The sequence below is a fragment of the Macrobrachium rosenbergii genome, chromosome 2 (genome assembly GCF_040412425.1).
Source record: "Macrobrachium rosenbergii isolate ZJJX-2024 chromosome 2, ASM4041242v1, whole genome shotgun sequence".
NCBI classification, from domain to species: Eukaryota; Metazoa; Arthropoda; class Malacostraca; order Decapoda; family Palaemonidae; genus Macrobrachium; species Macrobrachium rosenbergii.
This window is the reverse complement of record NC_089742.1, coordinates 30,448,019-30,464,396: the sequence shown is the minus strand read 5'-3', so window position 1 is coordinate 30,464,396 and position 16,378 is coordinate 30,448,019. Positions and strand designations below refer to the sequence as shown.

The 16,378-nt window shown below is 34.8% G+C and overlaps 2 protein-coding genes across 3 annotated transcripts; one reads left to right on the top strand and one right to left on the bottom strand.

Moving 5' to 3' along the window:
* Positions 1 to 567: 567 nt before the first annotated feature.
* On the top strand, positions 568 to 4,358 carry ATPsynE (ATP synthase, subunit E). Its single transcript, XM_067113828.1, has 3 exons — positions 568 to 724; positions 3,518 to 3,674; positions 4,142 to 4,358. The coding sequence occupies exons 1-3, from the start codon at positions 680 to 682 to the stop codon at positions 4,195 to 4,197; spliced, it is 258 nt and encodes an 85-aa protein (XP_066969929.1). The 5' UTR covers positions 568 to 679; the 3' UTR covers positions 4,198 to 4,358.
* On the bottom strand, positions 4,279 to 15,614 carry LOC136844472 (optineurin-like). Of its 2 annotated transcripts, XM_067113750.1 has the most exons (15): positions 15,472 to 15,614; positions 14,296 to 14,316; positions 13,517 to 13,653; positions 12,576 to 12,675; positions 12,175 to 12,353; positions 11,426 to 11,590; positions 10,943 to 11,096; positions 10,215 to 10,330; positions 9,404 to 9,547; positions 9,143 to 9,205; positions 8,359 to 8,526; positions 7,653 to 7,829; positions 7,349 to 7,509; positions 6,407 to 6,539; positions 4,279 to 5,892 (listed from the first exon to the last, which is right to left on the bottom strand). In XM_067113750.1, exons 3-15 carry the CDS (start codon positions 13,646 to 13,648, stop codon positions 5,770 to 5,772), a joined length of 1,815 nt encoding a protein of 604 aa, XP_066969851.1. In that variant the 5' UTR covers positions 13,649 to 13,653; positions 14,296 to 14,316; positions 15,472 to 15,614; the 3' UTR covers positions 4,279 to 5,769. The 2 variants fall into 2 exon arrangements, with proteins under 2 accessions (XP_066969851.1, XP_066969845.1); XM_067113744.1 differs by lacking the exon at positions 14,296 to 14,316.
* Positions 15,615 to 16,378: the final 764 nt, after the last annotated feature.

The window sequence follows — 16,378 nt, the reverse complement described above, 5'->3', positions numbered from 1 at the left end:
TGATAAATAAAGTCATAATCGTGAAACAAACTTGGTAACAAGTGAAGGTATGCAAACTAATCCTCTGAAGAACAAAACCGTTGATATGTCTTCCTGTCATAACTGTGGCAGCTAGTGAGCTAGATCACTTTATTTGACACATTTACACGCATTGCTTAAGTAAGACAATTAGGAACCACAAAAGCAATTCTCTCAAATAATCAATCTGGTGACTCCTTGTCCTCCAGCAAAGAGAGAAGTGACAGTTCTCCGACGTAATCCAAAAGCCTCTGAATATTCCAGTGTTCGAGTCTCATTTTTGACCTCGGCTTCTATTTCAATTAGTGCTAAAGTGCTAGATTTTTTCGACTCTGAGGAAAATTAATTATTTTAAGTTTTAAAAATATCTATTTAATATTAATTTTTATCTTTGGTATAAACAAATATATAATATTATTAACTTTTTTTGTTTTGTAAGTCATAATGTGTGAATCAAATTCAAAATACAACGGCGAACTCGCACTTTATATAATCGCTTTAACAAGGAGAGTACAATTTTCAGATGGAAATTATAAAATTCATCTAAATATTATAATGCTAATACATTAGAAAATGACTAAGTTTCAAATACATAATTCCAAGTTAATATTATTCCAATTTCCAAAAGACTTCTGCTAGTCAATTACTGCTTCCATTCAAGATGGCGACGCTAGGTGCTCCCGTCCGTGTTTCTCCTTTGATTAAGGTAATTTATGAAGCTGTTGGGGGTAAAATGAATTTTCAGTAGTTAGTTTTAACATAATTAAGTTGGATTTTGCTCACTGTCAATGTAATTTTCGTACTATATATGCTAATTAAGACTTTTCCGCCATCACCGGCTTCTGTCCACAATTCCTCTCAGCTGATCGACATCGTATGATAAAACGAACCCCTGAATAATTAGTCTTTAAAGCTTAACCTTTCTTCCCAGCTTTAAACACGATCAGAATAAGTCAAAACTTATGAATTAGTGGAATTTGCTGCGCCATATATCTAAGTTATTCCCGAAGTGTTTGGTTAGCAACGATAGTCTTGGGCTTTCCTATCTTCGGCTTCTTATTTTGCCATTTTAGTCAGTTGCATGAGGACATACCTTTATTTATGTCATTTATATATGCGTTAATTCCTCGCCAAGATTTTGGAGCTAGGCCATCCAACTCTCACGTATTTGGTCTTTTAAATCATTAGTTTAGTCTTAAGTTTGCCAGGGTGTCGGGTGCTGAGATTTGGGTAGTTTTGCAGAACAATGGGGTCAGGCCTTTCCGATATTTAGTTTTACTTTGGAGGGGTGGTAAATGGCGAAGCCTCCGCAGCCTAGTCAGGGCACGGCACCCTGAGTGAGGTTAGGAAGGTAAAGTCTGGTTAAGTCAGAACATGGCATTCTAGAAATGGGTTCGGTTTCACATGCGGTTATTTTTCTTGTCATTCTACACTCGCCCCCAAGGGTTCTTGCACTACTTTAAGGTAGCTGAGGTTATACATAACATCGCAACATCAGAATTTAGCCTTCGGATAAGTAATTTCACTCTTGACCTTAACTGCATGTACAGTCAGGTGCAGTGACCCCATACCTCTCAGTATATGCAGTTGTTTGTTTAGTTGGTTTTGAAGCTTTCATTTTCTAAAGGCCTCCTAGCCTGTACTTTTACTTAGAGAAATTTTATGACATGGGATGTGGGATGCATCATGCATGTGTAAGGGGACCTGTTTTAGAGGTTAAAAGACTATTACCTACTCCCACCATTTATATAATATTAAAAGAAAGGCACTTGGAATGAATTCACTTTACCCTAACCTAACCCTACCTCACCATGGATCCTTTCTTGCCTGACCAGTATGCGCTGCCTCACAAGTACCCCAGTTAACCATCCTTCAATGGTTTCTGTATGTTAAGTAGAAGGTTGTGAATTCTCATTCATATGCACATTGACCTCTTTTAGGCTTATACTGTAACCGCTTGTGCTAGCTTATGAAATTCCAGTGTTGCAAAACTTCTCTGTTACATATCACAAAATCCCAGCATAAAAATTGGCCCCCTTTCATAGTAGTTGACAACAGTAGCTGGTTACAACCTTGTGCCAACTGGAAAGTTACAGAATATGGTTGCACAGCCAAGGTATATTGTCATTTTGTCTACATTTATGGCATTTAAAGGATTGTATGGTATTACACATTCATTATTGCTGTGCCGGACAAATACAGCTTATCGTGTATGCCTGTGTTCACTCTTTATGTGGTGAACATTTTTTTAATGTTATTCATCCGTCTGGTTGTAGATTTCAGTGTTTTAAAAAGTTGTAGATTTCAGTGTTTTAATCAATTCAAGAAGTGAATGATGATTCATTTAACTGGCATAATGTAATGGGGGGACCAAACTTAACATGGCTGGACTTACGGAGAAGAAAGGCATGGGTGAAGTTGTAATGCCATATCAAGAAACATTTAAGGAAATATCCCCATCAAAAATTACTTTTCTCAGTGCACTTAAAATACCTGGAACTGCGGACATCCATTTCCCATAGTCTAATCCATCTTTATCAATCATCTGCCTCCAATAATGTGGATACCCAAGTAATTTTTTTTTTCTTTTTTACTTTTTTGGGCTGAAATGGCATTGGGTTCATACTTCATATCATAGGAAGTGGTGGAGATGAACATTTTTCCATCAGAGTGAATAATGTGATTGTATTAGTAATCATGTCTTATCAGAATTCGTAGGTTTCTATCCATCAGGAAATTTCTGTAGGTCTGGCTGTTAAATGTGTATTTTTTACAGCGTTGCTTAACGTAGGGAATAGGATTGTGAAGCAAGTTGAATCTGGTAACCAAGTGCTGTAGTAAATACAAAATGGTGTTTTTATTTCTTCGAAAATTTTTAATGTTGATGTTTTTCTTTTTTGTAACAAAATTTCTTCCACCTTCTAATAAGTTTCAGTATATGATATACTTCCAGCCTAGCTACTGGCAGGTTAGGTTATGCATGTGGTGTGCATGACAAAAGAGCAGATATTTGTAAGATGAGCTGAAAGGAATATAGATGGCCAGTAGTACACAGTACCCAAGAATGTGGAGACTTAAGAAGTTGGTTGGTTTTAATTGTAAAATTGCTGAAGTTAATCTTCAGGCATTCAAAACTAGGCATCTTTTGCTTGGTCCATCAACTAAGGTAAAATAAAATTACTTTGGAGCATTCGTCAGGCCTATATCTGTATAGCATTTTTGCGGTCAGGAATTGACATTTTCACGGTAGAGTTACTCAAGTTTGTTAGGAGGAGACCATGCACAAAGAAACAAGATCAAGAAACTATTTTACGTATAGCAATAATTTTAACGATAGTATATCACGTTTTAAGTAAGAAGTATTGCAGTGCTTGAATTCCTTCTGATAATATATAACTATAGAATCAATTTGGGAATTAAATATTCAAGTAAAATAAGAATTTGAAGCTCCTTCAGCACAGTGCACCTCGTGCCTCATACACGCTAATCTCTCTTCCAGTTTGGAAGGTGGACGGCACTTGTTGTCGGCCTCCTTTATGGAAGGAGTCACTATAAGACGCTGAGTGCGCAGGAGGTAATCATAAGAGAAGAGGAGGCCAAGCAGGCTGTCATCCGAGAGAAGCAGTTGGCGGAAGAAAAGGCTAAGCTTAACAGATGTAAGTTATTCTTGTTAATCAATTGCCATTTTTAGGCGTTTGCCTTTTTGCAATTAGAATTTCATAGTATTGATTAACTGATCCCCTCCCTGGATTTTACCAGCTAACTTTTTTTTATTTTATGCCATGAGGTGTGGTAAGCTATTGCCTTGCATTGACCTATAGAATTAAAATGATCAGTGTTTATTTTCTCATTTTTGTATCTTGTGCAACCTCTGTGAATGCTTTTTAATATATACAGTATATCCTTTGTGATTTTGCATTGCTGTTACTTTACATAACTCATCTTATGCATTCTTAATGAGTGATATCACATTTTATTCTGTAAACTATTTAGTGACTGCAGTGGCTTTACAGTTCACTTCTGTTCAGTATTGACTACTAAATTTGTTGGATTAGTTGGAAAATTTCTTTAATATTTAGCCTTCTTTCCACATTTTCATCACATCATTCCTTTTTGCTTTCAGCGGAGTTGCTGGTTCTTGCCAAGGAAGCTGGAGTGACGGTTCCACCCGACTTTTAGGTGGACGTTGGCTTCTTTAGTGTGCAAGTTCTCAGAATGTGAAGGAAAGCCCTTTGGTATGTGATGTATAAAGTGTAATAATTCATATTTAAAATTTTATTTGTGATTTATTTTACAAATATACAAGAGTTGGTAGGCTCAAATAAACATTTCTAATGAAATGCTTCTTTAATTTCCTATGCTGCCTTTGACTAGAAAGCTACACAACCTCCTACAGTACAGTATACAGGTTTCATTCACCAAGAGTAATAATTCTGAACATCAAAAGCTAATAAAGAAGGCACAATATCAGGGAATAAAGAAATTAATGCAATATATGTGGAGCTTTTACAATGAATGTACTATGGCAAAATCTACAGATTGTTCAACCAGTACTTTTATCCCTACCAATAAGGTTCTTATAAGCATCACTCTTGTATATAATACATGGAAAACTTTTAACAATCCAAAAATTAACAATGAGTCAGACGAATAATTTTTCTAGAGATCAAGAATTACTATGGCACATTTTTAGTAACAAAATGTCTGCTGGAAAACAAAGTGCACCTACCTACAAAAGTGTAAAAAGGGAAGGATACTTGTTATTCAGATACAAATAAAAACTGTATCCTTAACCTCACTGCCTTAAGTGAGGAAGGCGCTGCTTTTTTTAACCACAAAATCACAAATTTTTACACTGTACCTCTCATAACCCATCAAAATCAAACATTTCAAACAAATTCGAGTATGCAACTTTACCAAGCTGTTTTGAATTATGTAGAAGAATAAGCTATTCGAAACTGCAGATTTCATTATGCTGTTTTGAAACTATCACAATATTGTAGTAATTAACTGTAATATTTTGTTAATGACCACTGAACCACATTACAATCAATACTGACCAACAATACCAAACTGCAAAGCAAACTGTGGTGGAAACGTTCGTTTGAGGGTGGCTGTGTTATTCTTGGAAAGAAAAATTTTTAACGTCTTCTGTCTTGACAGAATAAACTACTAATCAGGATGCCTAAATGACTAAAGAAATTGGGAGACTAGTGATTTCAGCAATTCAGTAAGAAGAGTAGCACCAACAGAATACAGTAACAGTTCCACAAGAATACCATGAGGAATGGATTAACTTCATTTTAGACAAAATGCTGGACTTGCAGTACTTAAATTTTAATTTGAAAGTACAATATGAAGTGAGAGTAATTGATATGTTGAATCAGGCTTACTTCAGGTAGGATGAAACTAACGATGAAATGTGAAAATTCAAGTGTAAACAGTTGCCTTCATAAGACTTGTTTGAAGATAAAGAGGACATTTATCTGGAAACCTCGGTGAATTATATGAATATATAAAGTTTAATTACTTAAAGGAAATACATCCATCTATGGCACTTAAATAAGTAACTTATAACACTTTAAATACAGAAAAAATTCATTAAGCTTTAATTTAAAAACCATAACAAAACTTCATTAATGTTATCAGACAAAAATATTCTACATTTCTTTAATGAACAGCTGCCCTAAAGAAAAGGAAAATGATTTTAGTTGCTCATAATCTTGTTGTAGACCCCATAAAGTTGTAAATTTAATCCTCATCAATACAACGATTGACATGCTCTTCAAGAGGACGGTACTGAGTGAAAGACTTGTTACATTTGGGACAGTAGAAGAGGTTTTCATCCAGTTCGTCGTCTTTCTTATCTTCCTCCTGTAAGAAAAATGACATTATTTCATTGCTGAATTTGATTAAAATAGCTTAACTTCTTACTGGTAACATTATTCCTCTATGAAACTACATAATCTGGATGTATTCTGAAAACACTGCAATTTTTTTTATACAAATTGGTGTCTTCTATAACAGTGCTCATTTCATGCAGTAATGCATAGTTGAAAGAAAAGCCTTATATTTACAGAATAAGAAATTTTCTTAATTCTGTTTGATGTGCTACATGCCTAAATCTTACAGTTTGATTAAAGAACCTGCTTGAATGTTGCTTGCATAAACAAGGCACTGTTACATTCTAATGCTAGACAAAAATTGTCTGGGCATATGTCATATTTATTTGGTGAAACTACATATACTTTAAACAATATTCACATTGGAAATCAACAATTCTCATTTGATAAAAAAGTTAAAAACAAGTAAATCAAAGTAAGTCAAACACACTACACTGCAGTTTACTAGAACTTGAATCTAGACACTGAAACCTAGAGCAACAAACCTTTTTATCTGAAGTATTAGAGAGTTTCTCCCAAAGGTTTTCAGGAGAAAGTGTAGCCATTCCAACACTACCAGCTGTGGCTGCAGCTCCGCCACTAGGCTCCTCAGACGTAGCACGGGAATCTCGCCCATGACTGATGGTATAAAATGTTGAGAATATAAATACATATACAGTACTTTGCTTTTCCTTTTCTTATAGAATGCCTAATACTTACATTATCACTTACAGTAAAACCCCCGTATTCGCGTTCTCACGATTCGCGGGTTTCTCTATGGAACATATCTACCTATTATTTGCAGAAATTTCGCCCGTTCGCGGTATTTTTCACTGAGAAATATTCGCTAATTACTGTATTTTCAGATAATTTTCATGAATAAATGCACTTTTTGTGATAAAACGATTAAAACACTCAGGTATAAGCATTTTTACAGGGTTTTTCTTGTGTTTAAACTATCAAAATGGGCAGTTCTAAGTGTTTTTAGAGGGGTTTTATGTATTCGCAGATTTTAGCTATTCACGGGGGGGTGTGGTACCCATCCCCCGCGAATACGGGGGGTTCACTGTACAGTATTTGGAGTGACAGCATGGGTGAAGAAGGAACTGTAAAAAATAACACACTTTAGTCTAGATACTGTAGTACAATATTATCCTTGATTTTACTTTTCCCCAGTTCGTTTCTCTACATAAAAAGCTCGCAAGGCTGAGTACCTGTAAAATTTAAGTTGTAAGCCACTGCCTATTTCTAGGTCCAGGTCTACATGCATTAATTATTTCTTTTGACTGTTTTATTCTTCCTCTGTATGTCATACCTGATTTTATGCACACAGTACAGTATTGTCTTTTAAAAATTGTAATAACTCTTGTTCCTTTCCATTCCTGCTATTATTCTAATGAGCTCCAAATACGAAAGTATTCACAAAGATGTACAAATAAATTCATTACCCTTGATGCAAGTGCCTTCTCTGGTATGCTTCCAATTCATCTACTAGCTGAGTATTTCGGGTCTGTAGATGACGCAGCTCATCACGCAGCTTCTCTCTGTCAGTAGCAAGAGCCTCTCGGGCTTCACGTTCAGCCCTGAAATCTCCCTGGTACACCTCAACCTATCAAGATTCATACATTTATTTGTAACCATCAAGACAGGATGGTTTGAAAATACTCAGAACCTATACTTTAATCTCTGAAACAATTCACAACACAATAAAGAACTTCTGCTTTTCTAACGTTATCATAACTGCTTCCTTACCTGAGCCCTGAGGATGGCTATAGTTTCACCCTCACTGGCCCTTTCAGTTAAAGTTGCCTTTGTCTGACCAAGTTCCTTTTTGATCCTGGAAAGTTCTTCATTTTTGGCTGCCAGTAGTTCCTCATACGACATGAGTTTAGCTGTTGCTTCATCATACTTTTCACTGATGGATTTGATCTAAAAACAGATAAAACAGGCCACTTACTCTCTTGCAACATTCTACACTAAAATTTGCCAGCTCTAAAATCTGAGTTCTGTAAAACTGAATGCATGATCAAATATCTTAGCTAATATAAAAAATGAAATGGTGTTAAATATTTTGACAGTTCTTGTATTAGAAACATTTTCTTTCCATTTGGAAATATAAAATTAATAGGGGAACTAGTTAAAACATGATAAAACTTTTAACATCGGCAAAGGAACAATAGTTCATTGTCTATTCATCAAAAGAATATTCATAAATAATGAATCTTGTAAGGTCAATATGTTGTACTTGTCCTATATAGTTTTTTTATGTGATTGCAGCAACCTAGACACCAGACGTTACTGAGCAGTTCTGAAGTTGAACAACAAACCAGCCTGAAATTCTGGAATTAAATTTCTCTTGTGGAAAAAACTAAAACCATTCGAAAAAAATTCCCAAATGTTTTCTACTTCAAAAATGGAACTGTATGAGCAAAACAAACAACATGGGAACTAGAATCACCTTAACTTCATAGTACTGGTCATTTTGGGAGTCTCGGTCACTCTTGTCCCTCATTTCTTGAAGCTCCTTTTTCAGACGGTTAATTTCTGCATGGGCCCTTGTGAGTGCCAATCTATCATCAGAATTCTTCTGCCTCTCACTGGAGAGCGCTGCCTCAAGAGTGTCAACCTAAAACGATTTAAACAAATTTTTACTGTATACTGCAACAAATCTTCAACAACATTAGATTTTAGTACCTAATTTTTATGATTGGTTGACTACTGTACCTCTAAATTGTATTGATATTTGTATGCAACCAGATGTCTACATTTACATGGCACAAATTTACACTGAACACTTGATAACCAATAGATTTCAGGCACTCTATGTGGAGGTAACAAAAAAAAGCAGTCAGATGTTTATATACAATATTACAGTATAAATAGAATAGTGTACTCAATGTTTATTGTACTCAATGTTTACAAAACCTTTTGCAATTACTGGAAATTTAAGGTGATCATATGACACACTAATATAGCTTTCCCCTGTTTGTTACAAAGTGTTGAGCATATCAATGCACTAATTAGCACATTTAAATAAACAATTAACAAATACAGGTCCATGTACTAAATGCACAAATAGCCCCTGAAATATAGCAACTTTTGTGATACATTTCCCCAGCATAAAGGAACATCAAGCTAGATTTATTTATACATTGCTGACTTCTTTTCATTTATAAAAAGTAAGATTCAGTGCCATCTAGCTTCTAATTTACTTTATAGAAAAAAATTCAAACACTACTAACCTCTTCCCTTAGCATGGCTGCCTCTTCTTTGAGACGCTTCTTTTCCAAGGCATCTATTGGATCCTGTGATCAAATTTGGTTAACATTACAATTATATACCAAAAAGGGAAAAAAAGTAAAACCTAAGTAAATTTTATATATTTTTCCATTAATACTTGTGTACAATGAGACCTCCTTTGCATTATGAACTTAAGCAACTTGTTCACTTAACTAAGTTGTATCTGTTCTTTAGTAAGGCACAATATGACCTAAAAAACAAACCTGCTTTGATAAGCCCGTGGGAGTAGTTGGAGATGCAGCTTGAACGAAAGAGTTATCAACCTTTCCTTGTAAGTTGCGGCATCGTTCCCGAAGGAGTGCTGCTTCTTCTTGCGCTCTTTGTACTTCTGACTCCAGACCTTCTGCCTGCAGCATTACAATGAAATTTGTGCTCTAATCTTTTCAAATGCTTCTACACTGAATCATTACCTATGGGAAATGCTATTTCAGATCAATGCCACAAAAACATTCTAAGAGGAAGCAAACAACGTACTGGCAAATTTATTCAATAACTTTGTATGCATAGGGTTGGCAAACATACTAAGCACCATACTTAAATTCAGGAGAATCTTAGATTTTGCAGCCATCAGTGAATACGAAATCTACTACATAGCCTAGCAGAAGTTAATCACCAATAGTTCTGGCCTATATTAAATCCTTCAACAGTTGATGAAAGATTTATATTACCTTTGAACTAAAGTGGAAAATCAATGCATCATTACAATTTTCATGAAATGCTATTGATATAAATATTTTTATTCTAAAAATAAATAAATTTAAACTAATGAAGTCATAACTGAGAAGTCTCTTCCACTGACACTACTCTCCATCAAGAAAATACTATGAGCAACAAATTTTATAAGCCCTTAGTAAGGAAAACCAGAACTTTCAAGTTGCAAAATTATAAGAAAGCACAACTTGTAAGAGCTCAAATTTTAGGCGCTACAAACTTTTACAATGAAAAGACTTGATAACCTACAATTAGCCATCAAAGTATAAAGTGAACTTCACTCGCTGTGCTCCATATTAGTACCTGATTACGAGTGTCATGAAGCTCCTGCAGCAGAGTCGCGGTAGTGTCTTGCTCACGTTTCAATTGATCTTTCATCTTCTGGAAAGCCTCTTCTCCGAGAACTCCACCCATACCCTCTGTTACAAACATTCAGCACAAAGGGAAATCAACAATATATCACAGTTAGGAAAAGGGATCCTGTACCTACTTTTTCACTGAATTTCTTCAAGTTAGAGGCTGCAGCTTTATTACAGTAGTGCATTTGAAACACTGTACCTAGATTCACTCTTCATGCTTCCTAATTCTCCTTAGCATATCAAGACTTAAAATTTTCTTAATTTAACAAATAAACCTTCAGTTAATTTAATTTTCTTCTTGTTGATGGAATTCACTTTCTTTTTTATACTTTCAACTCCCATGCACATTGATAATTGGTTCCTCAGCCTGATAAGGTGTAGAAATCAACTCTATCATGATCCATACTGCTATAGTGACATTTTTATTCTATTTTACACATTTTTTACCCCGTAAGTAAAGGATTCTTATTTAAATTACTTGTTTTTCCAAATATCCTCTCCTATTTCTACCACTGACCTTTTCTCTGCTATCTGATTACAGACATACTTTTTTTTTAACAAAAACTAAAAATGCAACAAGTTTCTCAATTCAAATCTTGCTTAAATGCACTGCCTGCTGACAATAAACCACACTAATATTCTAACAGTTAATAAGATAAATCTTAAACTTACCATAGACAGGACTTGCTTCAAGTGAACGAGCTTTAGCTGCTGCTCCCTCCCTGACCTGTCGTAGCTGCTGTCGTAGCTCGTTAGCTGTGCTTAGCAGCTCAAATCTTTCGAGCTGCAGACGTTCTAGCTCACTACGAGTGGTGGTCAAGTCGCACTGAAAATTATTTCTAAAAATGTAGACTCTAATACTATTCCTGGTGTACATGAAATCTGGCAAACAATCAAAACAGTTCCAAGAATAATTCTAACTTGAAGGGCTTGTCATTCCCTTCACCAAATTAAAGAGAAGCTTCATCCACTTCCATGTTTCTGTATTTATCCCTATTGAAACGCAAGGTTTGTAAATACAAATATAAAGGAATTTTCCTTATTTAATTCTTTGTTCTTTTCCTTTTGTGGAAATGTTTATATATGGATGTTTTTACTAATGCACAGCATAGGCTAATCAACTTGCACAGTAGCCTGAAATCTATAATTACTAACCTTCAGAAGTGTAATATCGCCCTCAAGTCTTGACCTCTGTGCTACAAGTCTCTCTCTTTCATCTTGGACTTGCCTCAAATTCCTTTCCGACACCTCTAAGCGTGTATTCAGCAATTTAATGGTCTCGTCTACCTCTCTAAACCTTGACTCACTGCCTTCGGGAGCCTGAAAAGACGGCACTTCCAAGAATTAGAAAAAAAAAAGTGATTTATGTTCTACGCAATGCATAAATGTCCAAAACCTTATATTTTTAAGACATGTTTCAATACGGTACTGGACTTAACACCTTCATGATCATTAAGTTTCATGATTAGTCAATTTTCCATCATTATCAAGATTTCTCATTTATTCAAATCCAACTCTACCCATGCTAATCCAGAATCAAACAAATCGGTAAACTGGCAAACCTTACTTACTCATTCTGCTGGCTTTTCAGGGATGACAGACACCTACTGTCCAATTTTTAAGATAACTTACAATCTAATGCACTACACTGTATTAAGTTGCTTTTATAAACAGACAAAAAATACTGCAAGCCTCATTAACAACTTACTTATATAATTGCAAATTTCTATGTCTGCTTTTAATGAACCTTTTCCAGGTGTCCCTCTCATTGAACAGCTCATTTCTCAATTTGTTTTGGCAGATGTTTTAAGGATGGGTGCCCTTCCTGACTCCAGCACTCCCATCAGGGCTTGGGCAATCCTGCACAACAGCATATGCACAAAAATAAAATGAATGATGCTTACCTTAGCTCCCACAAGTGAAGCCTTGAGAGTGACATTTTCTTGTTGGAGTCTGGATAGTTGTTGTGTCACTTCATTGATCTGCTGACGATGTTGCTGCTGGTGCAATTCATTCTGCTGGCTCCATTTCACGACAAGAGCCAGTTGCTGACGGAGGGCTAGGTTGTTCTGGGCTATGGTCTCTGCCCAAAAATTAAGCATCACAAATCACAACACTGACATTGTGTCTTGTATAATACTGTAATATTAATGATTCACAATCTGAGTCATCATCCTGTTTCCTTTAAAATTTCCTAGTGCAACAATATATTGCACAATAAAATTAAAAAGTATGCTAATACTCACACACAAAAGTAGGAGTACTTAACTCTAGGCTAATAGTACTGACAAGTGAGTTCAGTTACCTTTCAATTCCAAATTTTCGTTGATAAGAGTGCGTAGTTTTGCAATCAAATCTTCTTGAGACACAGAGCCCTCAGACGACATCAACATTGACAGTGATGCCTGTAAAACATTCTCAGAAGTGAAAATTGCCACTTAGTTTAGAAATTATCATAAAATTACACAGCTTTAAGGAAGTTTGCCACTTAGTTTAGAAATTATCATAAAATTACACAACTTTAAGAAAGTATGCACACATCATTAATTTGAATGGTGCTGGAAAATCCATCCTTTAAAGTCTACTTAGCAAAAATAATGTAAATATTTCTAGTGGTTCCCAATTTAAGAGAAAATTCTGTCTAAAGTCAAAGTGTGCCTTTCATACAAAAGTCTATGATGGAAAAGGATACAAAAACTATTTTTGTCACAGTGTTCCAATTCTGACAAAACCAGAAAACCCAAAATGTTTACATACAAAACCACAGTGCATGTGGACCAGTAGGTACCAAGCAGTTTAAATAACTACATTCACACATGAATAAGCATAATTAATACTGCAAGATTAGTCAGTTCTCTTTTCCCAGACATATTTGTGTATGTAATTGTAGTATATATACTCTGTCTTCCTCTATTCTGGAAAAATGACAAAACTGGTTTCTAACTAATTGGTAAATGTACAGCAGTACTGTATATTACTGCAACTGGCTGCAAAAACCAAGAAACACTACTATCTTTCCAGTTTTACTTTACCTGTAACATATTATTACTACAAAACATAAAATTAAGGTATGAATAAAATGAGAAATAAAATTTGGACATTACTAAAATTTTATACCTAAAATTGAATGACATAAAAGCATAACAGTATAAGGGTGATATTCAGTAATATCTTACTATAAATAAAAAAACACTCAGCCTTTGAAATCCATTTCACTCAAGTAAACTCTGACACCAAGCCAACTACCTGAACTTCCGAAGCTATGCCATTTGATGCAGGAACTCCAGCAGAGGGTATGTGAGGCAAGGATTCAATTCCTGGAGTAGATACCCCACAGAGGCCTCCCTGGCCCATTTTGGCCTCGTCTTGTCGCACCATCACACCTAAACAGACAAAAGCATGAAAAGTTAAAAGATCGTTTAAAAAATAAAGTATTCATCTATCTATTGTATACAGTAATGCACATGTATAAACACCATTCAAAAGAAAACCATATGGAAGGTTATACACTCTAAAGATAATGCACTAAAAATGGCAAGGTACTTCAGAAATTCTTTATAAATATATCATGAAGCAATATCATTTTATACTTGTTTAACATGCGATAAATGATAGCCTGTTACTGTAAATTGCTATATAAACAGAATTTCTTTTGTTTAAATATAACAAAACTCATATTAGCCATAAGTTTTACTTGAGAAGCTGCACTACTCCATTAGGTTTACATGGAGTTAGTAAATATATATATATATATATATATATATATATATATATATATATATATATATATATTTGACATATATATATATATATATATATATATATAATATATATATATATATATATATATATATATATATATATATATATATATATATATATAATTTGACATAACTTTGCTCATACTTTTTTCAAAAGTTTCAAAAAATTAATAACAACACTATTCCTGAGCAGAAAGTTTTGTGAGCTTCTACATAGCCCATAGTAAGTAATTAGACTTAAGAGTTGACAACTGAAATACTTACAAGCATCCTACATAATGCAAGCTGTGAAGAACAGAATTGTCATAAACAGAGTTGTTTAGCATACATATTAATCTTAATGCAAACAAATATCATTCTTAATGCATACAGTCACAATCGTAGCAGTAAGTATTGCTAGAGAGGAAATGAAGATGGTGGCTTGACTGTAATAAAAAGACTGATAAAGACTTCATGCCTGTACTATTTATACAATATTGTAAATTGCACAGCTGTATCATCAAGGAGATTTCCAGTGTCTGGTGTGTACAAGAGTATTAGCTATGGGGGTTGAACAAAGGCTTTGACATTCAGTTGAGTAGAAGAGCTAACCAGTGATGAGAGAGAGAGAGAGAGAGAGAGAGAGAGGTAAAACTGAAGACTACAACAATGCCCCTCTGGTTCAGTAACTACCAGTTTATACATAGAAAATGGGTGAAGTGTACGAACGTAAAAACAAAAACAAAAGACGGTAAATATCATAAACATAAACAGAAGATGGCAAATACCACAAACATAAATAAAAGACGGTAAATATCATAAACATAAACAAAAGGGTAAAACTGAAGACTAGCCTACTACTGCGGCATGGTTCCTGCCAGTCGCCGACTGGAATATTTATTGCCGTTTGTTAATTTTTTGTATTACGTTTACGTCTTTAGTTCACGTTTATGATATATCTCTTGTTTATTCTTTTAGGTTCAACGCCAAGGGGCTGGTACTTGGTATAATCACGGCACCCATTTTGCACATAAACTGGTAGTTACCGAACCTAGAGGGGGGGGGTAGTAGCCTTCAGTCTTACTGAACAAAGGACACTTTGCCTAGCTTAAAATGGCTCATGCTACTTTAATGCAGACTGTGCCCAAACTAGCCATGGTTACGTGGTTATAATAGTTGCCATTGGACAATCTAGGTTACGTGGGTATACTAGTAGCCATTGGGCAGTCGTCATTTGACAAAAATGACGTAATGCCGAGAAGGATGATATAATTTTATATTTTCTGGCCGACCTGTCGTGTTTAGCACTTAATCTAAGCTCCATATACATTTGTAAAGGCTACAGAGGAGAATAAAAAAATTGCACAGCCTCGTAAGCCACTTATAGGTCAAGGGCTAAAGTAGCCTTCCCGAAGCTATGTCAAAGTGTAATATGCTTTTAATATTTAAAACTAATCATACCTGATTCCGTGAACTGCTCAGAACAGAATACAAAAGTCGCGTTGTGAATTTAAGAAGTCATCGCAATAGAATAACATAGAAACCAGGAATAATTGTAAACAACGGAAATACTTTATTGTCGGGTATTCCCCGTATGGTGTTTCAATGGCTTTCACGACTATCTTGAGATTCTCTCAACCTGTACTATAATAAATCTTCACAGCTAAATAATTCGTTGTAAAAAGAAGTTTTTATATATGAATGAAATAGTTGCATGTATTTTTATTCTTAATTTTTGCTTCATTATGGTCACGATTAACTTGAGATTCTCTCGGCCAGTAATATCTGGAATTTTCATAGCTTGACATTTTTTGTAAAAGAAATTTTTATATGTAATTATATTATTTATACTAACTTTATGCTAATTCCTTCTTTATTATTGGTATTTTAGAGTTAATTTACTGAGTATTTAAAAGAAACTCTATCCTAGTTTATCTACTTTTGATGGGTGGGCCATGGGGTCACATGGACTATTTCGTTGTAAAAAGAATTTTTGATAGTTGATTATATCATTAATAGGCATTTTTATACATAATTTTGCTTTATTGTAAGTATTTTAGAGTTAATTTAATGAGTTTTGAAAGTAACTCTATTTTAATACTTTCGATGGGTTGGCCACCGTCCACGGGGTGTCACACTTCCTTCAGTGGATGCTCTTTGACCTCAGCGCCACCCAAACGCCAACAATTGTATCAATAATGATATATTATTATGCATTTTTATGCTTTATTTTGCTATATAATTGGTATTTTGGGTACATTTATTGAGTTTTGAAAGACACTCTACTTTACTGTAAACACTTCCTTCAGTGGATGCTCTTTGACCTCAGCGCCACCCAAACGCCAACAATTGTATCAATAATGATATA

Coding starts and splice junctions, on each gene's coding strand:
- LOC136844472 (XM_067113750.1), bottom strand. CDS start 13,648: ATGGTGCGACAAGACGAGGCCAAAATGGGCCAGGGAGGCCTCTGTGGG. Junction 10,331..10,942: donor TGAAGCAAGTCCTGTCTATG/GTAAGTTTAAGA, acceptor TGTTTGTAACAG/AGGGTATGGGTGGAGTTCTC. Junction 7,510..7,652: donor TAGCCATCCTCAGGGCTCAG/GTAAGGAAGCAG, acceptor GAATCTTGATAG/GTTGAGGTGTACCAGGGAGA.
- ATPsynE (XM_067113828.1), top strand. CDS start 680: ATGGCGACGCTAGGTGCTCCCGTCCGTGTTTCTCCTTTGATTAAG. Junction 725..3,517: donor GTGTTTCTCCTTTGATTAAG/GTAATTTATGAA, acceptor TCTCTCTTCCAG/TTTGGAAGGTGGACGGCACT. Junction 3,675..4,141: donor AAAGGCTAAGCTTAACAGAT/GTAAGTTATTCT, acceptor TTTTGCTTTCAG/CGGAGTTGCTGGTTCTTGCC.